The sequence below is a fragment of the Pangasianodon hypophthalmus genome, chromosome 4 (genome assembly GCF_027358585.1).
Source record: "Pangasianodon hypophthalmus isolate fPanHyp1 chromosome 4, fPanHyp1.pri, whole genome shotgun sequence".
NCBI lineage: Eukaryota > Metazoa > Chordata > Actinopteri > Siluriformes > Pangasiidae > Pangasianodon > Pangasianodon hypophthalmus.
Window position 1 is genome coordinate 2,669,966 of NC_069713.1, and position 25,556 is coordinate 2,695,521.

Genomic DNA, 25,556 nt, shown 5'->3' on the forward strand with positions numbered 1-25,556 from the left:
GATACACACATACACAGCTACTCTGATACACACACACACACAGCTACTCTGATACACACACAGCTACTCTGATGCACACACAGCTATTCTGATACACACATAGCTACTCTGATATACACACACAGCTACTCTGACACACACACAGCTACTCTGATACACAGTTACTCTGATACACACACATAGCTACTCTGATACACACACACAGCTACTCTGACACACACACAGCTACTCTGATACACAGTTACTCTGATACACAGTTACTCTGATACACACACATAGCTACTCTGATACACACACAGCTATTCTGATACACGCACAGCTACTCTGATACACACACATAGCTACTCTGATACACACAGCTACTCTGATACACACACAGCTACTCCGACACACACACAGCTACTCCGACACACACACAGCTACTCCGATACACACACAGCTACTCTGACACACACAGCTACTCTGATACACACTTAGCTACTCTGACACACACACAGCTACTCTGATACACACACAGCTACTCCGATACACACACAGCTAATCTGACACATACACAGCTACTCTGATACACACACATAGCTACTCTGATACACACACAGCTATTCTGATACACGCACAGCTACTCTGACACACACAGCTACTCTGATACACACACACAGCTACTCTGATACACACAGCTACTCTGATACACACACATAGCTACTCTGACACACACAGCTACTCTGATACACACACATAGCTACTCTGACACACACACAGCTACTCTGACACACACAGTTACTCTGATACACACACACAGCTACTCTGATACACACAGCTACACTGATACACACACACAGCTACTCTGACACACACAGCTACTCTGATACACACACATAGCTACTCTGACACACACACAGCTACTCTGACACACACAGTTACTCTGATACACACACACATAGCTACTCTGATACACACACAGCTACTCTGATACACACACACAGCTACTCTGCTACACACACAGCTATTCTGATACACACAGCTACTCTGATACACACACATAGCTACTCTGACACACACACAGCTACTCTGACACACACACAGTTACTCTGATACACACACAGTTACTCTGATACACACACACATAGCTACTCTGATACACACACAGCTACTCTGATACACACACACAGCTACTCTGCTACACACACAGCTATTCTGATACACACAGCTACTCTGATACACACACATAGCTACTCTGACACACACACAGCTACTCTGACACACACACAGTTACTCTGATACACACACATAGCTACTCTGATACACACACAGCTACTCTGATACACACACAGCTACTCTGACACACACACAGTTACTCTGATACACACACATAGCTACTCTGATACACACACAGCTACTCTGATACACACACATAGCTACAGTGACACACACAGCTACTCTGATACACACACAGCTACTCTGACACACACACATAGCTACAGTGACACACACAGCTACTCTGATACACACACAGCTACTCTGATACACACACACATACAGCTACTATGACACATACACAACTACTCTGATACACACACACAGCTACTCTGCCACACACACAGCTACTCTGACACATACACAGCTACTCTGATACACACACACAGCTACTCTGACACACACACACATACAGCTACTATGACACACAGTTACTCTGACACACACAGCTACTCTGATACATACACACAGTTACTCTGATACACACACACAGCTACTCTGACACACAGCTACTCTGATACATACACACAGCTATTCTGATACACACATAGCTACTCTGATACACACACAGCTACTCTGACACACAGCTACTCTGATACACAGTTACTCTGATACACACACATAGCTACTCTGATACACACACACAGCTACTCTGATACATACACACAGCTATTCTGATACACACATAGCTACTCTGATACACACACACAGCTACTCTGACACACAGCTACTCTGATACACAGTTACTCTGACACACACACATAGCTACTCTGATACACACACACAGCTACTCTGACACACAGCTACTCTGATACACAGTTACTCTGATACACACACATAGCTACTCTGATACACACACAGCTATTCTGATACACGCACAGCTACTCTGACACACACACAGCTACACTGATACACACACACAGCTACTCTGATACACACACAGCTAATCTGACACACACACAGCTACTCTGATACACACACATAGCTACTCTGATACACACACAGCTATTCTGATACAAGCACAGCTACTCTGACACACACAGCTACACTGATACACACACACAGCTACTCTGATACACACACAGCTACTCTGACACACACAGCTACTCTGATACACACACATAGCTACTCTGACACACACACAGCTACTCTGACACACACACACAGCTACTCTGACACACATAGCTACTCTGATACACACACAGCTACTCTGACACACAGCTACTCTGACACACACACAGCTACTCTGACACACAGCTACTCTGATACACACACAGCTACTCTGATACACACACAGTTACTCTGATACGCACACATAGCTACTCTGATACACACACAGCTATTCTGATACACGCACAGCTACTCTGATACACACACAGCTATTCTGACACACACACAGCTACTCTGATACACACACATAGCTACTCTAACACACACACAGTTACTCTGATACACACACATAGCTACTCTGATACACAGTTACTCTGATACACACACATAGCTACTCTGATACACACACAGCTATTCTGATACACGCACAGCTACTCTGACACACACACAGCTACACTGATACACACACACAGCTACTGTGATACACACACATAGCTACTCTGCTACACACACAGCTATTCTGACACACACAGCTACTCTGATACACACACAGCTATTCTGACACACACACAGCTACTCTGATACACACACATAGCTACTCTAACACACACACAGTTACTCTGATACACACACATAGCTACTCTGATACACAGTTACTCTGATACACACACAGCTATTCTGATACACACACATAGCTACTCTGATACACACACAGCTACTCTGATACACACACAGCTACTCTGCTACACACACAGCTACTCTGACACACACACATAGCTACAGTGACACACACAGCTACTCTGATACACACACAGCTACTCTGACACACACACAGCTACTCTGATACACACACATAGCTACACTGATACACACACACAGCTACTCTGATACACACACACAGCTACTCTGACACACACACATAGCTACACTGACACACACAGCTACTCTGATACATGCACAGCTACTCTGACACACACACATAGCTACACTGACACACACAGCTACTCTGATACACACACAGCTACTTTAACACACACACAGCTACTCTGACACACACACACACACTGTGATGAAGTGAATGACCGGTCATCATGGCACTGTAGTAGGTGAAAGGTCATCATGCCCTCAGAGGGATTGTGTGTGAGGTTATAAATACACTTTAGTGTGCAGAGTTCACTAAACACAAGCGTCATCGCTGGTGTGAGTCTGACTCACACTGTCGAACCATCGCACACATCTTAATGATCCTGTGACCTGTGGCATAGAAAAGAGGGTCAGAGTTCATTAGATTATTTACAGCACAGGACATGAGAAATTACAGCTCAGCTTCTATTGTTTTATTGCTTTAGAGCCGTAATCAGAAGTGAGGTAAGCGCACATAGTGAGGGTTTAATACCAGGGTGGAGTCTAAGACAGAGGCGTGTGTGTGACAGTGTGTGACAGTGTGTGAGGGTGTGTGAGGGTGTGTGACAGTGTGCGAGAGTGTGTGAGAGTGTGTGAGACTCTGTGAGAGTGTGTGAGACTGTGTGAGAGTGTGTGAGACTGTGTGAGAGTGTGTCACAGTGTGTGAGGGTGTGTGACAGTGTGTGAGACTCTGTGAGAGTGTGTGAGAGTGTGTGAGACTCTGTGAGAGTGTGTGACAGTGTGTGACAGTGTGTGAGACTCTGTGACAGTGTGTGAGAGTGTGTGAGAGTGTGTGAGAGTGTGTGACAGTGTGTAAGAGTGTGTGAGACTCTGTGACAGTGTGTGAGAGTGTGTGATAGTGTGTGAGAGTGTGTGACAGTGTGTAAGAGTGTGTGAGAGTGTGTGATAGTGTGTGACAGTGTGTGAGACTCTGTGACAGTGTGTAAGAGTGTGTGAGAGTGTGTGAGAGTGTGTGAGAGTGTGTGACAGTGTGTGAGAGTGTGTGAGAGTGTGTGACAGTGTGTGACAGTGTGTAAGAGTGTGTGAGAGTGTGTGAGAGTGTGTGACAGTGTGTAAGAGTGTGTGACAGTGTGTGACAGTGTGTGATAGTGTGTGACAGTGTGTGAGACTCTGTGACAGTGTGTAAGAGTGTGTGAGAGTGTGTGTGACAGTGTGTAAGAGTGTGTGAGAGTGTGTGTGAGTGTGTGATAGTGTGTGACAGTGTGTGAGACTCTGTGACAGTGTGTGAGAGTGTGTGAGAGTGTGTGACAGTGTGTAAGAGTGTGTGAGAGTGTGTGACAGTGTGTGTGCTGTGTCTCAGATACGCTGATGATGAACTGCAGCACAGATTTCTTGCGTGATGTGGGAGGAGTGGTGTTAACTCTCTGACACTGGCGTCAGTGTTAAACACATAAATATGACACTATTGAATAATTAAAGTAAACTGTAAGAATCTCAATGAAATTGACTTAACATGCTGCGTAACACGGTTCTGAAGAAGCATAACTTTCCCCAAGTAATTATTATAATACACCATTTTACAATTCGTCCCAACTCAAAAAAAAAAAAAATCTGATCTTACGCCTGCTGTTACGTCTGATCTTACACCCGGTCTTACACCCACTCTTACACCTGATTTTACCTCATCTTACACCTCATCTTACACCTCATCTTACACATCATCTTACACCTGATCTCACACATCATCTTACACCCGGTCTTATACCCGATCTTACCTCATCTTACACCTGATTTTACCTCATCTTACACCTGCTCTTACACCTGATCTCACACATCATCTTACACCTGATCTTACACCTGATTTTACCTCATCTTACTCCTGATTTTACCTCATCTTACACCTGATCTCACACATCATCTTACACCCGCTGTTACACCTGATCTCACACGTCGTCTTACACCCGCTGTTACACCTGATCTCACACGTCATCTTACACCTGATCTTACACCTGATCTTACACCCGATCTTACACCCGATCTTACACCTGATCTTACACCAGCTCTTACACCTCTTATCTGTGCACTTTGCTCCTGTAGCACTCAGTTAAAGTAGCACTGCGTGTACTGTTCTCTGCTTGATCTATCACTCTGCTTGTATTTCCTCATTTATAAGTTGTTTTGGATAAAAGCGTCTGCTGAATGAATTAATGTAAATGTAAATGTAATTAATCATTTCCAATATCTACTTGGGTGTGTATACTAAATGCTTAAGCCACGCCCCCATAAACATAAATTCTGCATGTTATTGCTCAACAGAAGCATCAGTTAGCGTGCCATAAACACGGGTCATCAGTAAACAGCCATCAGAAAAGCCTGCCATGTTGGTCTGACCTTCAGCACCGGCGTGGAGATCATCACCTGATGAACTTGACTCAGAATCCTCGTCCTCATCCGGGAAAGCGTCCTCGTAGGTGGAGTTGGCAGGAGAAACCTTCCTCATGTGAAGACAAGTCATCCTCAACGTATTGCTCACGCTTCTGTAAAGTTTATCAGTATCATATTTCATGCCTGGTTTCAATCACAGATATTCCTCTATCCTCACTTTTTTCCTTATAATTCCTAGACAAAACCTTTGCATTAATATATCATTAAATGTGGGTATTTAATGGTATTTAATCTTTATCTAAATCTAAATCTTTATATTCGTGCTTAACAATGTTATCAATCAACATTATTATGACACTATTAGGAATGCTCCATCTTTTGATTGTTTTAAGAAATTACTCAAAACATATCTCTTTAGTGAAGCTTTGAAGTTATAATCTTACAGTTGTTGTTGTCATTGTTGTTATTGTGTTGTCATTGTGATTGCTATTATGGAGTTGTGTTGTTTCTTTTATTGTTGTTTTATACTGTTGTAGTGCCTTGAGTGTAAGAAAGGTGCATTATAAATAAAATGTATTATTATTATTATTATTATTATTATTATTATTATTATTATTATTAATAACATTAGTGAGAGTGAATATTTGAAACTTTCATCATCATCTGCATTGCTTTGCATTACAGCACCAAACTTTGTAGGAAGCAATAATGAATTTCCTGGTTACGCAACTGCACTATTTGTCCATGTAGTACACAGTTATAGAAGGGAATGATTTATAATCGCACTATCCGTGTCACTCAGATGAGGAAGAGTTCCCTTTGAGCCTGGTTCCTCTCGAGGTTTCTTCCTCATGTCATCTCAGGGGGTTTTCCTCACCACCGTCACCTCTAGCTCACTCATTAGGAATAAATTCATACATTTAAAACTTATATCCTGAGTTTATATATTTCTGTAAAGCTGCTTTGTGACAGTGTCCGTTGTTAAAAGCGCTGTATAAATAAAACTGAATTGGATTAAAAGTGCAGTCTCATCATATTCACGTTGAATGAGGTGCTCCTGAGCAGCTGTGAGACTACAGACTTCATGTCTTGGTAATAAATCTGACTTCAGCTTCAAAGAATGGACAAGTCAAGATTTACATCAATTCTGCAACAATCCAATCCAGTTGATGCACTAAACCCCAGGCTCTGGATGTGTTTTCACGGAAATATTTACAGGAGATATTTAGGCTTTGGCAGACTTCCATCATGTGTTAGCGACAGTTTAACTGTAAACACAGCAAACTCCAGAGCTAAACCTCATATCTGGTAACGTGGGTGTTGTGAAATCTTCACATTATTTATTATCAGTAGATCCTATAGCCATTTCTTCCTTTTTTAAACACGATCAAAGAACTGCGCAGTCTCTGTGTCGATATCAATATCATCAATGCCACTTTATTATTACATTCATAAATTCCAGCAACAAAAAAAAACACATTTCATTTATAAGTCACATTATCAAACCCACAACCAAACCGGCAGATCCTGAGGTAGAGCACAGAGATGAGGAAACATTCATAAACTGTTCGGAACGGTGCGGAACGACTTCACGTCCGCACAGCAGATAGTGTTTCAGAAAAAAAACAAAGATTGTGAAAAGCAAATTGCATAACTTATGTGCACGTCACTTTTTATGTACAAATGAAACACATTCTAGGCGTCGCAATGCAAGATGTTCAAAACGTCTTTTCTTTCTTCATCAAAATCAATACTGGTCTTAATACATTTCATTCAAAGTAAGACAACCGGTTTAAACCAGTTCGCTATGAAAAAGACTACTGACTATTTGGCCCTTAGCCAAGTGTATAGTGCAACTTCACATCCTTTTCTCTTCAATATTCGATATTCTATGGACGTGTGCAAAAACTTCGGACGATCGATTTAAGGATCGCACTCCCTCCACGTTAGCGAGCACGCTAATCATCAGTCCAAGAAGCTCGTACAAATAAATATCAATCCCACAAAAACGGGACCTGTTTCTTTCTTTTTAAATAAATGCTGGAGAGCAGGTTCTTAGGTAGGTTCTTTGTGCCTTGGAAAAGAAAAGAGAATTCTCACCCACACGCTCGATTCCCAAAAGCGACAAAGATTTAATATATTAATATCAGCATTCCATAAAATCTAAAGATTTTCTCCACATCCAAAATGTCCAACCCCCCAAAAGCCATGCTTATTCACCAGACGCTAACAACGTCACAAAGCCTGCGTGACATTTCTTCACATGCTGTAACGTAATGCTAGTTCACGTGCTTAGTGTCGGAGGCGTGGGGAAACGATCTCAGCTCCGTCCTGGCAGCTACAGCTTAGCGTCCATGTGCAATCCCAACGTTTCCAAGCTTGGCAACAGTGGAACAGCTGTCACTTTTTACACCGGATTGATTCTTTATCACATTCTACAACATTCCTTTACGGTTTCTTGATGTCCGTTACACTGATTAACTCAAAATAAGAGGTAAAGCTAGCAACGTAACCTGCAATATTCGTTTGTTACTTCGCTGATTTGTGCGAAAAGCTAATTTGTGTTATCTCCAATGCTAACCGCTCACTCCGATTAGCTAGTCCTTCATAACCACTACGTTATCACATTCTCTTTCCTAAGCAAGTTCGGGATAATGGATTCTTCAGGTGCTGACTGATGCCACATTTTTAAAGGCACGAAGAAAACAGATTTTTGGCATTAGCAAAAAAAAAAAAAAAAACATGTGCTGATTTGTGCTTGAGTTAAAATGACATCCTGTGATTGGCTGATGTGAGAAAACACACCTGATAAAGTCACAGTGGAGAAATAATTCAATCAAGACACACAAATGCTACTCAGAGCAGGCTAGCAGTTCAGTAGCTTAGCGGCTAGCTCAGTATGGAAATGAGTGTGAAATTATCATGATTTGCATCCAGCTATGAGGAGAGGATTGTGCTCGTATCCGTGCAGTACATCTTACAGGTTTTGGTAGGCAAACTTCTGGATCTTTGGGGTTAAGTGTCCTTGGTAGGTTAGCAAGACTTTGGTGAGCAATACACTATATATATATATCTCTATATATATTGAGAGAGAGAGAGAGAGAGAAATGAAAGCAGTAGTATGAAAGTCTTTTTTTTTTTGCCTCATGACAAAAAAAACCCTGAGATGAAGCCTACGTCCATGAGGTACGCAGGTGGGATCCCAAAATGGAGCCCAGTTTACAATCGTCTTCTCTGGCGCCCTCGGCGTGTCCGAGCGAGTCCTTTCTCCACCGAAAACACGGCGAGAGCCGCCGAGTACAAGCTTCACAGTTAAGGATAAGGATCTCCTCCATCCATCAACACACGTCTCGTTACGCACGATGCGTATTCACACACCTCTGCTAGCTTTCGAGTCGACGCTTCAGGATGAAGAGGAACTTTTCTTCTGGTTGTTAAATGTGGCGTCCCGTGAGGAAGTAAAGCGGCCGGTCCTCGCTGCAGTTGGCCGTCTGGAACTCGTCTCGTAGGCGGAACTGCCACTCGTCCTCCAGCTCCAATCTCACGATCGTCTGGCGCAGAGAGCTGCGGTCCTGCGAGACCACACACAGCGTCGCACCTAGCATCGCGCGCACACACACACACACACACACACACACACACACACACACACAATGCGGAGGAAGGAAGGAAGTAAAAGCCAAAGAATAGGGAGGGCAGAAGAAATGATTAATTGTTCAATTAAATGGTTCGTTATTTATACAGCATTTTTCATACATTTAGTATAACAAAATAAAAGATAAAGTCAAAATACTGTACATGTATCCAAAAATAAAATAAATAATAAAAAATAACATAAAGACACAATTAAAATATAAACAGCAAAACAGAGGAAATACTTTTAATTAAATGGCAAGTTTAAGAGTTTCTGTTACCCTGAATGTTTATTCTGAAGCAGATTAAAAATAAAGCTTATTTTCCTATAAAAGCACGTCTACAAGTGTTTTATTCCTCTTATACTACAGCAGTTTAGCCATGATTACAGTTTTCACTTTCTTAAACAATGACATGTCAGACTTTTTATCTGTTTATTGTTACACTTATTGATGTGAAATGCCGGCAAAAAACACGTTAGTTCCTGTTCTCGCTTACGTTATAGCAGCTATAAACACTCGTTCCCTCACCAGCCTCTCTTTTATTCTCTCTCTTCAAGTTAATAAGACAAAAAACGCAGCTTGTCACGTTACCGAGAAACTGCAAAGAAGCGTAAACTCCTCTGTCCTGAAGATGTTTTGGAAAACCTAAAGTTACAGCTTTACCTCTGATAAAGCGCTGACACTGGAGACTCCTTCCATAAATGTTAAATAAACATCTCCTTACAGAAAACTTCACCACATCAATGATTACGCACATTTTTAAAATCTGTTTATTATCAGCAGAACGTCCGCTGTACACGTCCCTGTGAATGAGCTGTTACTATAGAAACGATAACGTATTAGAGCGAGTGCATTAACAGAGCTGCTGTTGTAGAAAATTAATCAACACCTTCTGACCAATCAGCATCCAGAATTCAACAAAGCCATTTAACAAGTTAAAAAATGCTACATAGAGACAACACTGAGCAAATCTGGAACGCTGTCTCTTTCAAGTGACGTGTGAAAGGGGCGGAGCTTCACCTTTCAGGAAGCGGAATTTCTTCAGGAAGCCGGAAACCACGAAGGAGTCGCACAGGTAGAGGAGCAGCCCGCTGAACACCACACCACTGTGGTCCAGGTTCACCGAGTGAGGCCTGGAGCTCATGTAACACACTACCAACTACACACACACACACACACACACACACACACACACACACACACAAAGTAGTGTAAGCTATTGTGATAAAATTACAAACACAGCAGTGTGTAGCCTGTGTGTGTGTGTGTGTGTGTGTGTGTGTGTGTGTGTGTGTCTGACCTGAGGCCCGAGGTCGAGGTAGGTGTCGATGGCGAGTACGGGGTGTGTGTAGCTGTGTAGCGCGTGAGGAAACAGGTGTGTGCTGCAGTGCTGCAGGAATCTCTCGAGCAGGAGCTGAGCTGGAACGTCCAACATCGGACACACACTGTCCGGCGCACACACAAACTGCGAGCTGGACACCGGGGACGGAGACTCCATCGCCTACACACACACACACACACACACACACGCAGATACAGAGCCTTGAGAAGTTAAAGAGATGACACACTGTGGTTAGAGTAGTGAAATCCTTGTTGCTAAGCAACTAGGAAAGCTATATATATGCTAGCTAGTAACTGAGGCTAACAATTGATCTAGATAGCATAGCTGCTATAGCCTTTTATACAGACTCAGTCACACTGAAACCTATACAGAATTGTCAGGGACATCAACATTTACCTCAGAAGTGTTGACAAATTATTAAAAAAAAAACCTCTCAGTTAGAATTATATTGCAAATTATATTACACCTAGCACTGACCACTAACCACACTTCATTTTAACTTAACAGCAGTTTGAAATAAATATTCACTGATGTGATGTTGGCGTTGGAGATGCGTGGACGTGTCGTGAATCCAGAATACAAAGCCAGATTTTCTGTTGAAGTAGTCAGAGTAGCTAATAACTGTAGCTAGGAATTTATCTAGTTAGCGCATAGCCATTATAACCTTTTATATAGACAGAGTGACAGGGAAAATTATACAAACCCATCAAGAACATCAACATTTACCTCAGAAGTGTTGATAAAGTAGGAAGAATAGACTCCGTTTGAATGAAATGATACTGTAATTACACCTAGCATTGACCGCTAATCAAACTTCAACTTCAGTTGACATCAACTTTAATAAACTTGGAGGTGTTCACTGACATGATGTTGTGTATGTGTGATGAATACAGAGGGCTGTCACGATTACTCGATTAGATTTGTGTAGCCGATTTTAAAAAATCCTCGATTACGATTTACCGTTTCGAGTATTCAGCAAAATGGCGGCGGCACGGCAGCGTGCGGACGAGGGGCCGTGTGACAAACGACAAAGAATATCAGCTGTGTGGGAGCTGTTTACATTAGATGTGAAATCATTGTCTGCTGTCACTGTATAAATGAACTCAAACACCAGAACAGCACATCTTCACTGCTGCAGCATCCAGGTTTCACAGATCTGCCGCCAGACACAGCACGACAAATTCTACTAGACAGATTTGAATCATTTTGAATAATCTTAACTTGCACTTGTGATTGTGTGTGATGTGTGTGATTGTGTGTGATGTGTGTGACGTGTATGTGTGTGATTGTGTGTGATGTGTATGATGTATGTGATGTGTGTGACGTGTGTGACGTGTGTAATGTGTGTGATTGTGTGTGATGTGTGTGACGTGCGTAATGTGTGTGACTGTGTGTGATGTGTATGATGTATGTGATGTGTGTGATGTGTGTGACGTGTGTAATGTGTATGATGTATGTGATCTATGATGTGTATGACGTGCATGACGTGTGACGTGTATGTGTGTGATTGTGTGTGATGTGTGTGATGTGTGTGACGTGTATGTGTGTGATTGTGTGTGATGTGTATGATGTATGTGATGTGTGTGACGTGTGTAATGTGTATGATGTATGTGATCTATGATGTGTATGACGTGCATGACATGTGTGACGTGTATGTGTGTGATTGTGTGTGATGTATATGATGTATGTGATGTGTGTGACGTGTGTGACGTGTGTAATGTGTGTGATTGTGTGTGATGTGTGATTGTGTATGATGTGTGTGACGTGTGTAACGTGTGTGACGTGTGTAATGTGTGTGATTGTGTGTGATGTGTGATTGTGTATAATGTGTGTGACGTGCGTAATGTGTGTGACGTGTATGTGTGTGATTGTGTGTGATGTGTGTGATGTGTGTGACGTGTATGTGTGTGATTGTGTGTGATGTGTGTGACGTGTATGTGTGTGATTGTGTGTGATGTGTATGATGTATGTGATGTGTGTGATGTGTGTGACGTGTGTAATGTGTATGATGTATGTGATCTATGATGTGTATGACGTGCATGACGTGTGTGACGTGTATGTGTGTGATTGTGTGTGACGTGTGTGACGTGTGTGACGTGTGTAATGTGTGTGATTGTGTGTGATGTGTGTGATAAACATTTGCATCGCATTATGGAAGAGCTTTTCACCACTTAAACACCCGTCAGGTCGCACAATTTAATAACAGAAAGTAGATAGAAATGATAATAATCTCTGACCAAATGTGAAGTAAACGTGAATACATCGTGAATACTGTTTCCATGGTTACACATCACACAAACCAAGGAATTATAATCACTATATACTGATACTTGTGATAGAACCTTTTGAGTTATATATAGTTTGGCGAGATTATTATTAATAATTATCTTAAATGAACTTATTGTTCACATAAGTCTATTTTTATTGTGAATTAAAAAAAAAATCTCGATTAATCGTCAAAATAATCACGATTACCACTATAATCGATAGTGGCAGCGTTAATACAGAATATAAAGCCAACTTTTCTCTTTCAGTGGTTATAACTGAGGCTAACAATTTATCTAGCTAGCACATAGCTACTCAACATAGAATCTCAACATTTCTCTCAGACGTGTCGATAAATTCGTAAGAAAAGACTCCATACAGCTACAGTTACACTGTAGTTACTGTTAGCATCAACGGCTAACCAAACTGCTACAGAGTTGCTTGGCATTGCCCTTGGAGACGAGTGTGTTTGGTTAATATAGGATATAAAACCAACATTTCTGCCTAACAAGTCACAATTTTATTACAATTTTAATATTTTTATGAGTTAATATTGATGATTTCAATTGTTTTAACTCTAGTACTACGAGTTGCTAAGTCATAATTATCTAATTTTTGAAATAATCAAAAATGTAACAACTATAGTAAGTCATAATTATTTAAATCTTGTACAATTATTTTTTGGTAATCACAGTATTTGTAAAACTTTTTTGTTCAGAGTCACTAAGTCACAATTAATTGATTTTTTAAAGTAATCATAATTTTAGTAAAACTGTATTATTGTGAGATACTAAGTCATAGTTTTGCTTTTTATTATCAAAAATTGCAAATTTGTTTATTATCTTTTAATGAAACCCCCTATTATTAAGATATATTAAGATATATTAAGAAACGTTCTCTTGATTATGACTTAATAAATTGTTTATTATTATTTTTTAAAATGTATTTTGGAAATGGGTTTCCATATAACTGGGAAGTTCAGAAAGAGGTGTGTGTGCACTTGGAAAAGTGGCCATGAGCTATGTGTTCTTCTCCACTATGTGTGTGTGTGTGTGTGTGTATGTGTGTGTGTGTGTATGTGTCTCACCGTTAGTTTGGGTTTGATGGGTGTGTGTTTTTGGCCACCAGTTGGGATGTGTTTCTTCATGATGCTGAAACGATTGAAGCGACACAGCAAGAGTCCGCTGCTGTTCACCCTCAGGTTAAAGTCCACCTCCTCACATGTGTAGCTGCACACACACACACACACACACACCAAACATAATAGCATATTTTACAATAAGTGCCATAGTTTTAGTTCTAATGCAGCACATCAGCGCCCTCTAGTGGTGTAGCCTAGTCTATGGTCTGTCAGGACTTTGGTCTTTGTGTGTGTGTGTGTGTGTGTGTGTGTGTGTGTGTGTGTGTGTGTGTCCTCACCGGTTGAGGTCGTACTGGACGTTTTGCGTGGGGTCCACGTTGAGCAGGATGAAGTCGTGAAGATGACAGCGGCTGAACGCGGTGCCGAGAGACGAGACGGAGGTTTTACTGCTCCAGGTCCTCAATCCACACATGGCGTAGTGAGAGAGTGACGGAGTCGCCTCCATGTGCAGCAACACACTCTTCAGAGATACGTTACACACCTCCACTGAGCTAGAGACAGAGAGAGAGAGAGACAGAGAGAGAGAGAGAGAGAGAGAGATGTTCATTCCTCCATCCATCTCTACATCAATGGTTTCATCCATCCAACCAACTGCAGTTTCATTGAAGGAACTTCTTCATCCATCTATTTCTCCATTCATCCTTTCAGCGCTTCACTTATCCCTTTCTCCATCCATCCTGCTTTTCCTCTATCCAACCAACCACACTCTTTTTTCCTTTATCATTCCCTCTCTCTATACATCCATCCACATTTTCCAAAGAGAGAAACAAAGTCAAATGAGAAGAATTTGTTTGTAGACTCAACTTCCTTTTTCAGCCCATCCTTCCTTCTTTCTCCTTCTCCACCCTTCCCTTCCTTCAACACTCCCTCCCTCTTTTCATCCATCCATCTCATAGAGGATGTGAGAGATCAAGATAAGTAAAGTTTCATATTTTGTTTTTGAAAGACTTTTTTATTCATCCCATCTACTTTTCCCTCCATCCCTCTCTCCATCCCTCTGCTCTCGTACCCGTCTCTGTTCTGGACGTGGGTGTTCCACAGCACACACGAGTCGTCCATGATGAGGATGAAGGGCCAGACGTCCTGCCTCTGAACACCCTGCTCCTCCTGCCTGTTCCTCTCCAGCTCCAGGTTGTGATATGACAGCTCTTTAATCATGAAACGAGCCGCTCCTGATACACACACACACACACACACATTTTATTTACATATTCGAATGCAAAAAATCCTATTAAAATAAGCATTTCTGAAACTTTTCTTTGCTCGTTGTAGTAAGAGGGGTCAGCCACTAGGGGGAAGGCGAGGTCCATCACTGCGCCACCATCAGTCAGAAATCTTTCCATCAAACAGCACAGTAAAGGGTTTAAAAAGAGTTTACATGGATGGCTGAGTGCAGGCTTTCGCCTTCTTTTGGTTCCTCACCCACTCCGGAGTTGTTGAAGATGGAGGGTAGCACCAGCAGGACATGGTTGGGCCAGAACTTCCTGTACAGTGCCATCTCATGCTGCTTGACCACCAGGATGTGGAGGTGCGGTGCCCCCTCCAGGGCGTGGTGGAGGTTTAGCAGACCCAGGTCCTGCCGGCCCGTGGTGGGGGTGAAGATCGTACTCTTTACACCATCCTGAGACAGAAAGAGAGAGAGAGACAATGCAGTCAGCATCTAGAATAACTAGAGAATATAAATTATTTGTATGGTGGACGAATCTTAGAACAGATGTGTAATGATATAATTAAATATATACTACAGTGCTATACTTCATTGACATGATCCGTATGCCACAAACAACAACAACAACAACAACAAGCACCACATTTAGGAGTGAATCCCTCACTGCAGGAGCAATACGGTAAATAAACCATCATCAGGTGACTCGCTCTGGACTTCAGCTGCAGCTCATCAGCTGTTCGTGATCAGGGTGAGATGGAAATAAAAAAGGCCTGATGCAGAGCTTTAGATGTTTTTGCAGTCTGGTACCTCAGTGCTATGCTTCATGTCAGTGTGTTTTTATTTTTTCCACTAGAGGAAGCACCAGTATGGTGGTCATGTGACTTCAGCAGACATCGTCAGTCGTTTAATATGGAGCTCTGTGTGGAGAACAGCGTGAAGTCACCTGGTCAGAGAGGAGAGGAAGCCTCATGCTCTCCAGCTGGCGTCCCTGCTGGCTGAAGACGAAGTGGTGCTCTTTGTTCTTCGGGATGATGAAGTGGAGCTGCACCTCCTCACCAAGCATAGACGAGCAGAATGAGAAGGCGTGGAAGGTGCAGTCGGACAGCTGAGGACACCACACACACACACACACGCACACACACACACACACACACGCACACACACACACGTTGTTTAACGGTACTTTACATTAGAGAGAGTGTGTGTGTGTGTGTGTGTGCGTGTAAGAGACTCACCGGACGAGCAGGGCCGGGCTCGCTGTAATGATGACACTGCTCGCAGTGGTGAAATGCATTATGGGCTGCGAACATGCTGAGCCTGATAGAGACCGTCTTCCTCTTCCTCTCACCACTCTCATCATACTCCTCTTGCTTCAGTCCTGCATAACACACACACACACACACACACACAAGCACATGATCACATGATCACATGACCACAACTACAAAAACATACACATAGTGTATAATGTTCTCTAGACTAGCAGGTCACATGACTACTGATTGATGATGTCATGTGCAGTAATGTCAGTCTCTAAAGCAAGGAGAAGAACGCTGTAGCTTTATAGTCACACCATTTAATCCCGGCGGATTCCTGCCTGAATACACCATGCTGCACTGCTTAAACTTGGGGTCACGAGGGTTAAGGTCAAAGGTCATCTTCTGCATCTCCTCCAGGTCAGGCCAGGGTGGGCCGCTGGACACGGGCGCATTGGCATCTTCAGTAGCAACATCTGAAAAAAAGATGTAAAGATTAATAAAGTAATAAACCTTAGTAAAAATGAATAGAAAAAATCAGCTGTGCTGGATTGTGATTTAAACATCTGTTAATTTTAATATCTGCTGGATTCGTCTACGAAAAGTAACACCGCTGATGAAGCACTATAGTCTGAAATCCTGCTTCTCTGGAAACCCTTATACCTGTATTTATATATAATAAAATATTCAATAGAATTAGAACACCATGGAATAACGAGGAATACAATAAGACACAATAGAAATGAACAGCATAGAATCAGATGCTGTAGAATAGAACGTAAAAAAATAGAAGAACGCAGTACAGTTGAATTGAAGAGGATAAAATAATAAAAAGAGTAGAGTGGTACAGAAGAGTACTCAGTGCAAGAGAATAGAATAATCTCTCTCACCTTCCTCCAGCTCTTCCTCATCATAAACATCCACCTCCAACAGACGAATCAACATCCGAAACAAAATCCGCAAAAACTGCAGGTATGCACCAGTTTTACCCACCTACAACACACACACACACACACACACACACACACACACACACACACACGAGAAAAAACAGCATTATTATCTGAATAGAATAGAATAGGCTAAATCACAGCACTACAAAGCTGTCCGCTGTTGGGTCCCTGATCATAAACCCCCAACTGGCACAGACAGTGTTGTTTATCAGTTTATAAATAGGCGTGTAGTGGGCGGTCCTGACCTGTGGTGGTCCACTCAGTAGGAGCCTCCTCGGGTGGGCGGAGCCTGCAGCACTGTAATCGGCGTGCTGTGGCCGCGCCTTCGTCCACTGGCGGTAATAGAGCGACTGCTCAGGGGCGTCACTCTGCTGTGGGACGGGGGGCCGGAGTGCACCGATCCACTCCACGTCTCCGTGGGGGAGGAGCCAAGCCGAGCTGGGCTGATCCGCCGAGTCGGGGGTGAGGAGGCGATACGCAGCACGGGACAGAACCACTGTGCGGCCGAAGACGCGAGGCGCTGATTTACTCCCCGCAGAGGACGTCTGAGTGGACTGGCTCGGCCGATGGGAACCGGGAGAGGTGGACGAGGAAGAGGATGAGGAAGAGGAAGAAGATAAGGATGAGGAAGAAGACCCAGGGCACTGGGAGTCACACTCCTGCTTGATATGATTAGGAGAGGAGTTAAAAGAGCTGCTATTGGCCATTTCCGGGTGGGAGGAGGAGACAGAACAGGATTTGTGGGAGGAGTCAGGAACCACCGAGGAGCTGACGCCATTTTCTGCAAGGGAGCCTGAAAGAGGGAGAGAGAGAGAGAGAGAGAGAGAGAGAGAGAGCGTTTATTAGTGACCTTGGTCATTAGAGTTCTAGCTAGTGTCACTTAGCGTGTGCAGTGAGGATTTGATACTGAAATAACACACATCAGTATTCAGACCTCAGATGTAACTACAGACTTAAGCACTATTCGGAAGTTATATGTGGGCGGAGTTTGTCTGAAACAGAGACGTATATCAGTTACACTTAATTCTGACCTGAACCTAAGCGTGATTTTCTTGCGTGATATTGGCTCGAGTACACAATATGAATATAAATATATAAATACACAAACATGACACTATTAATGAGTTAATCATATTGTCCCTTTCAAGTCCCCATAATGGGAGGAGATGGGAGGAGACACGTCTTAATCAGAGGCATGAGGAGTGAATCTTTTATGAATAAAATTAAGAATGAACTTAAAGTTTCTCTGTAAGCACAGCAGATGAGTGCTTGGTCAGCTTATCCTTCACACTGGAGCTACGTTTCCTTTACAGGAGAGTGCATGATAAAATAACACGCATCCCACACACACATTATGATTCACTTAGCTGTGTGTGCAATTAACACTTCATTTATCAGCAAAGTAAAATAAACAAGCTGTAAATCGGAATTAAAGGTGGTGGTGTAGTTGCTGTTGAAAACTCCGATGATGGAAACCCCGGAGGCTTAAACTACAGGCAGGTGACTTTAATAATCTGAATGAAGATCCCAGAAAATCGACTTAAGCAGCTGCGTAACCTGAATCTCAACGAGCATGACTTTCCGTAATATGCGTAAATATTGACGCAATAATTTCCTTATTAGTCTTATAAGTCTTGTTAGTGAGCTCCCTCAGTGGTGAGCTTCCTCTAGTATGTTAGTGTTTTGGTTATTAGTAATGTTGTTCTTTAGTAATTTTATTAATGAGCTCATTTGTTTGTAATCCGACTCATTAGTGATCTGGCTCTCAGGGTCTGACCGGAGGCTCGGGTTGCGGCACTGCCATTACTCGGTGGTCTGTCCAGGTCCAGCTGCAGTTCCTCAGACTCCGTTATTCCTCCACCGCTTCTCTCTAGCTCGTCCTCCTCTTCCTCCTTCAGCCCTGCCCCTTTGTCTGCTGTTGCCATGGTGTCAGGAATTACGCCACGTGTGACGTAGGAGCAGGCCACGCCTACTTCCTGCTCTAGAGCTGTGCGGGTCAGAAAGCTGGAGTCGATGAGTCGCAGGTCGCAGTACTTCAGAGACCTGCAGGAATGCATACACACTTATGACTTACAGTTCCACATGCAGTGTGTGTGTGTGTGTGTGTGTGTATGTGTGTGGGTGTACCTGGGGAATGTTTCCCCCAAAGGGTCTTTCCCAGTGAGAATGACGATGCAGGGTAAATCTTCCAGATCCTCATAGGTGACAGGAACCCAGTCTTCAGCTCCACACTGTCTCCACGCCTGTATTTAGCATTTCATACAGCCGCATGTTTTTATTTCATTATTTATCAAAAATTCTCATCTCCAAAACATACAATCTTATTGGCTGAGAGGAGTAAAGACAATAAAACAAACCAGCATATGAAGTTAATATTGTAAGTGTGTGTGTGTTACAGACCCTGAGCTGTGTGCAGAAGTGCGGTGCGAGGCTGATCTCGTTCGTCGGTCCTCCCAGCACCACGGCGAACCTCCGCTCCAGCCCCAGTTTGTGCTGCGCCTCTTCCAGCCGCTCCCGTGCGAGCCGCGCCAGCTGCAGTGAGGGCACGCGTACCAGCAGCATGTGCCCCCTGCCGCCCCGCCCCGTGCTGCTCATCACGCCCTCCACCATGGCCAGCGTCTGCGGAGTGACGTGATCCCGCAGTGCCGGACACGCCGTCAGCGCCATCATGGCCTCGGTGTACTGCTGGATCAGCAGGTAGCTCCGGATCACCATGCTGTGCAGATGAGGGTGACTGAAAACGGCACAGAAGACAAAGAGTTACGTTTCCTTTTTTCCATTCCAATAGTTTATTACTTTATTTACTCATAGTGACTATCTTATGGTTATTCCCATATAACACCATGCTAGCCTGTTTCTGATATGATATGCTAGCTTGCTTATCTCGGCACAGTCACACGAGCTATGCAGTGACTCCTATTTATTGTTTGTACACTTTTCTGGTCACAAGCTTCAGGATCATGAAAGGTCTAATCTGATTTCCTATGCCTTCTATCCGTCTCTGGAAAAAAATGAAACATAATGTGCCATATAGAGTTTCAATATACTGAAAAAAGTTGGAATCCTATCTCTAAAAGTTATTAAAGTAAACTAGATGATTGTAGATGTTTGCCAACAGGCTTTAGGAAAAGGTCTATAATTGGTCGTCTGAAAAGTAGGCGGTTTTTGGCTGAGTTTATTGACCTGTTCGCTGGAAAGACTATTTATTCGTAGTAACATTCTAACTTGTTAATTTCTACATGACATCCTGCTTAAATGCTTAGTTAATGTGTATAATATAATGATAATTTATGTGTGTACAATGCTCTAGCTTGGTTGGTGCTATATAGCATCATTACACGTTAGTTATTCTTACATAATACCACGTTCAGGTGTTTATATGTCTATATGACTCCATGCTAGATTGTTAATTTGTAAAACATGCTAGCTTGATTATTTCTATATGTTGTATAAGTTGACAGTAAATCAGGTTTTGTGATGTTGGGTTCTGACCGCTGGAGCAGGGCGTTGACCATCCTCTCGAAAGCATCGTCACAGCGCAGGATGGGACTGGACACACCCCACTGCACCGACCGCTGGTACTCCTTCAGCCCAAAATACACCAGGTCCTTCGGTGAGAGCGCCCCCTGCTGACACACACACACACACACACACACACCTATATTATAACAGGCTTCATTTTCAATAGTGTGTGCAGGTTTTTATTAATACCACAGTGCTGGTGAATTCTGGATTCTGATTGGTCAGAAGGTGTTGATTAATTGACAATAGTGCAGGTTTATATGAATGCGCTCATTCTAATATGCCATCGTTTCTATAGCAACAGCTCATTCACAGGGACTTGTATGAAGGACTCTCCACTAATAATAAACAGATTAAAAATGTGTAATTGTTTATATGTTGAGTTTTCTGTAAAGAGACATTTATTTAACATTTATGGAAGGAGTCTCCAGTGTCAGTGTAACAGTCAGAGGTAAAGCTGTAACTAAGTTTTCTTCAAATCTTCAGGACAGACTACCCTTTGCAGTTTCTCGCTAACATGACAAGCTGCGATTTTTTTGGCTTATTAACTTGAAGAGAGAGAACAAAAAGACAGGTTACAGCTGCTATAACGTAAGTGACAACAGGAACTAACTTTCTCTAACTGTAATTAAATGTATAAACTATAAACAGATGCTATTAGCTGTTTAAAGGAATAATTTGGTGATGCAGACTTTACAGTGAGGTTTTGAACAAAAACATGTATTATTTTTGTACAAGTTTTTCCTGCTATTTTACTTGATTTTTTTTTTTAAAGCAGTAGCTCTGGGATTTAAGATTTGGGCACGTATGTGCAGAAATGTGAATTACAGGGGAAGTTGTGTAAGACGGAGCTTTCGCTGAGCTACTCACCGGGCCGTGGTTGCTGGGCCAGTGCACTTCGTTGTGGATGCTGATGCGCGAGTGGCACGACTGCAGCGTGAACGGGAAGGACGTGACCTGAAGAAGCAGCAGATTCTCAGCATCTAAAACCTCCTGCGAGTTCACAACACGATCAGCCAATCCCTGAAGATCACCGTGAGAGACGGAGCCAGACATCGCACTGGGAGGAGGAGGAAAGGATAAACATCATCAGTATGCTTGCCTGGCTAGGTCAATAATAATAATAATAATAATAATAATAATAATAATAATAATAATAATAATCAAGACAGCTTAAAATATTTTGTTAGAAATCGTGGTACCTGGTCAGGTCGACGTGCGAGTTATCGTGGATGAGGACGAAGAGTGTGTAAGGGTTCTGTTTCACCTTCCTCATGAACGCCTCCATTTTGGTGTGGACCTCATTGTCCAGACGTACTACATACTTATCTGCCTTTTGTTGGGCCGAGGAGGCGTCTTCCATCCCCAGATCCACCAGCACACCTGTAACACACACACACACACACACACACATATTTATGTTGGCAAGTTTCACAATCAGCAACCTTCTCTCTGGTGAGGCTCTTGGGTAAGATCTCTGAGATCATTTGAGAAAGTTTTTGTCTGAAGTAACATTTCTCAGGTAACATTTCTCTAATAAAGTTCTCTCAGGTAACTTTTCTCTAATAAAGTTCTCTCAGGTAACATTTCTCTAATAAAGTTCTCTCAGGTAACATTTCTCTAATAAAGTTCTCTCAGGTAACTTTTCTCTAATAAAGTTCTCTCAGGTAACTTTTCTCTGGAAAGTTCTCTCAGGTAACATTTCTCTAATAAAGTTCTCTCAGGTAACATTTCTCTAATAAAGTTCTCTCAGGTAACTTTTCTCTAATAAAGTTCTCTCAGGTAACATTTCTCTCAGTTAGGTTCTCTCAGCTATTTACAACAGGAATTTTTTTTTCCATGGACGTTCTCTCCTGTAATGTCTCTTAGGTAAGTTGTCTGATGTAGGCAGGTTTTCAGGTAATTCCTCTCACGTGAGTTCCTTGAGGTAGCTTATCTCAGGTAAGATCTCTCAGGTTCTCTGGTAATTTCCCACACTAGAGCTCTCATGCTAATTCTCATAGGTAACCTTTCTCAGGCAAGTTTTCAGGAAATTTCTTTCAGGTAAGTTCTTTTGGGGAAATTCTCACAGTTACCTTCTCTGAGGTAAGTAATGGACCTCAGGTAGCTTTTCTCAGTTATGTTCTCTCAGTTATGTACAGCAGGTAATTTTTCTGAGGTAAGACCTCAGAGGTAAGTCTCCTGGGTCTCTGAGGTAAGGTTATTGTATCTTAGGTAGGTTTCAGGTTACAGGTTCTCTAACCTGTCCTCAGGTAATTCTTCTCAGGAAGGAAGCTTTTCTCAAGCAACCTATTCAACATCTCATTCTCAGGTAAGTTCTCTCAGGTCACTTTTCTCTAATAAAGTTCTCTCAGGTAACATTTCTCAGGTAAGTTCTCTCAGGTAACATTTCTCAGGCAAGTTCTCTCAGGTAACATTTCTCAGGTAAGTTCTCTCAGGTAACATTTCTCAGGTAAGTTCTCTCAGGTAACTTTTCTCAGGTAAGTTCTCTCAGGTAACATTTCTCAGGTAAGTTCTCTCAGGTAACTTTTCTCAGGTAAGTTCTCTCAGGTAACTTTTCTCAGGTAAGTTCTCTCAGGTAACATTTCTCAGGTAAGTTCTCTCAGGTAACTTTTCTCAGGTAAGTTCTCTCAGGTAACTTTTCTCAGGTAAGTTCTTCCTGTTACCTTTTTCACTTTAAACCTTATGAATATCCTCTCAGGTATGTTCTCGAGCCTCACCTGACTGGCGGATGCGTCTGGCTGTCTGATGAAGGAGGACGTTTGATGGAGGCACCAGCACCAGGAAGTCGACCTTGCAGAATCGACCGAGGTCGAGGTTCTGGCTGTTCGAGTCGGCGATGCCACACACCAGAGAGAGGAGACTCCGAGCCACGGTCAGCTGCGGGGGGTAAATCTGAAACACCTCACTCAGAGGCTCTATAACACCCCGGGACACAGGAGCTTACATTAGCATGTAACAGGAAATTCAAAAGCTTTCAAATAAATCTGCTTTTAGCTACCTAGATAGTCTGAAAGATAAAGAAAAATAGAGAGAAGAAGAAAGAGAGGTCGTCTAACCTGTCCCTGTGTCAACTTTCATGTCTGCTTCTTCCTGTGAGTGAACGGAGTCACTGAGATCAGCCTGCTGCTTCCTCCTCCGCTGATACCGCAACAACTCCTTCTCCAGATTATCCCCTACACACACACACACACACACACACCTCGTTATGATTCAACCACCAGCTTAACACATGCTTAAACATTCTGAAAATAAATAACAATTTGAAAAGCAATTTGTTCCACATGTAATATTTTACAGATAAAGTACATTTATTATTTTTTTTACTAAGTGATGAATTAACAGACAAAGTGACAGGAAAGTTTTTAGAGTCTAAGATTCATGCGTTGTTGTGAAGTCGTTTAAAAGCACAATGAAACTGTAAATTGATGTAAAGTAAAAAGGTTAAAACTTGACCTAGAAAGATGTGTAAATTGTGAACTGACTTAGTGATGTGTTTAAAAGCTAATCTAATCAAGGCAGACGTTTTAAATGTAAACTGATCTCAGATACTATCAGGTAAGTTCCCTCTGGTGAGATATCTAATGTAACTCTTCTCAGGAAAGATTCTAGGTGAGCTTCTCTCCTTCAGGTAAGTGTTCTTGGGCATATTTTCTCAGATGAACAGCTTTTCTGAGTTACGTTCTCTCAGCTGTTTCCAGCAGGTAACTCCTCTCAGGTAAGATCTCTGAGGTGAACTTTCCTCTTTAAGGTTCTCAGGTAGTTTCCTTCAGGTGAGATCTCTTATGTAAGCTGTCTTAGGTGAGATGTATTTAAATGATTAACTGACCTAGCGATGTGTTGTTGAAGTGTGAAGCCAGGACGGAAACTTTCCCCGTGATGAGCTCATAGCTGATCTCCTTTAAAAACTCGCTGGTGGTGAGCATTCCCTCGGCCAGCGCCCTCGACTGGTATTTACCTGACAAACACACACACACACACACAGACACACACACACAGACACACAGATGAGCATATGAGCATGAGACTCACACACACACACACGTGTATGTGAGACTGTGATTCCACGCTGCCTCCTGCTCACCCAGCACCATGACGCAGAACTCGGAGGCTCCGGCGGTGGCGGACGTGTGGATGATCAGGACGTAGTTGGGCAGCCGTTGCGTTTGTTGCTGTTGCAGGTGTGTGTTTTCGCTGAGAGAGCGCAGTGTCTCGGCGATTCCCTCACCCAGAGAGCTCTGAGCAAGCAGAACCTGAACGCTTCCACCCGACACACTCGCCTCGACTCGCGCCAGCCACGGCAGCTGCACGGCGGTGATGGGAGGAACGGCAGCGCCACACACTGCGGCCTTCAGCACGATCTGCTCAAACTCCTCACGCATGGGGATCTGCTCCGAACCTGCGATCATCACAACCACAATCACCATCAGGGGGAGAATAAGCAAGCACAGGAATAAGAGCTATAACAAGAGTTCTTTCCCTTCAGTTCCTGTTACCACCCTGAAGTTGATTATTTTCCTATAACAGCACATCCTGAAGTGTTTTATTCCTCTTCTACCACAGCAAAGCTATAGTGTGATTTAAAATTAAAGCTACAAACTGTCGTTCCCTCACCAGCCTCTCTTTTTTCTTTCACTTAAACTTAGTTAAAAATCCGACGA

General features: G+C 42.7%; 1 protein-coding gene across 4 annotated transcripts in view; it reads right to left on the minus strand.

Annotated features, from left to right (window-relative positions):
* Positions 1-7,030: 7,030 nt before the first annotated feature.
* greb1l (GREB1 like retinoic acid receptor coactivator) overlaps positions 7,031-25,556 on the minus strand; it is a 64,756-nt gene continuing 46,230 nt past the window's right edge. For 3 of the 4 annotated variants that reach the window (XM_026910111.3, XM_053233460.1, XM_026910110.3), the window contains 22 exons: positions 24,980-25,294; positions 24,725-24,853; positions 23,955-24,071; positions 23,616-23,813; positions 22,098-22,278; positions 21,766-21,955; positions 20,866-21,002; positions 19,774-20,107; positions 19,501-19,616; positions 19,151-19,416; positions 17,619-18,166; positions 17,311-17,413; positions 16,738-16,896; positions 16,400-16,542; positions 16,108-16,269; positions 15,419-15,617; positions 15,006-15,168; positions 14,275-14,487; positions 13,943-14,084; positions 10,549-10,749; positions 10,269-10,407; positions 7,031-9,211 (listed from right to left, as the gene is read on the minus strand). In XM_026910111.3, the coding sequence (XP_026765912.3) occupies positions 9,048-9,211; positions 10,269-10,407; positions 10,549-10,749; positions 13,943-14,084; positions 14,275-14,487; positions 15,006-15,168; positions 15,419-15,617; positions 16,108-16,269; positions 16,400-16,542; positions 16,738-16,896; positions 17,311-17,413; positions 17,619-18,166; positions 19,151-19,416; positions 19,501-19,616; positions 19,774-20,107; positions 20,866-21,002; positions 21,766-21,955; positions 22,098-22,278; positions 23,616-23,813; positions 23,955-24,071; positions 24,725-24,853; positions 24,980-25,294 (4,319 nt within the window). In that variant the 3' untranslated portion in view covers positions 7,031-9,047. The remainder of the gene's footprint in view (positions 9,212-10,268; positions 10,408-10,548; positions 10,750-13,942; positions 14,085-14,274; positions 14,488-15,005; positions 15,169-15,418; positions 15,618-16,107; positions 16,270-16,399; positions 16,543-16,737; positions 16,897-17,310; positions 17,414-17,618; positions 18,167-19,150; positions 19,417-19,500; positions 19,617-19,773; positions 20,108-20,865; positions 21,003-21,765; positions 21,956-22,097; positions 22,279-23,615; positions 23,814-23,954; positions 24,072-24,724; positions 24,854-24,979; positions 25,295-25,556) is intronic. The other variant, XM_026910112.3, reaches the window with a different exon arrangement.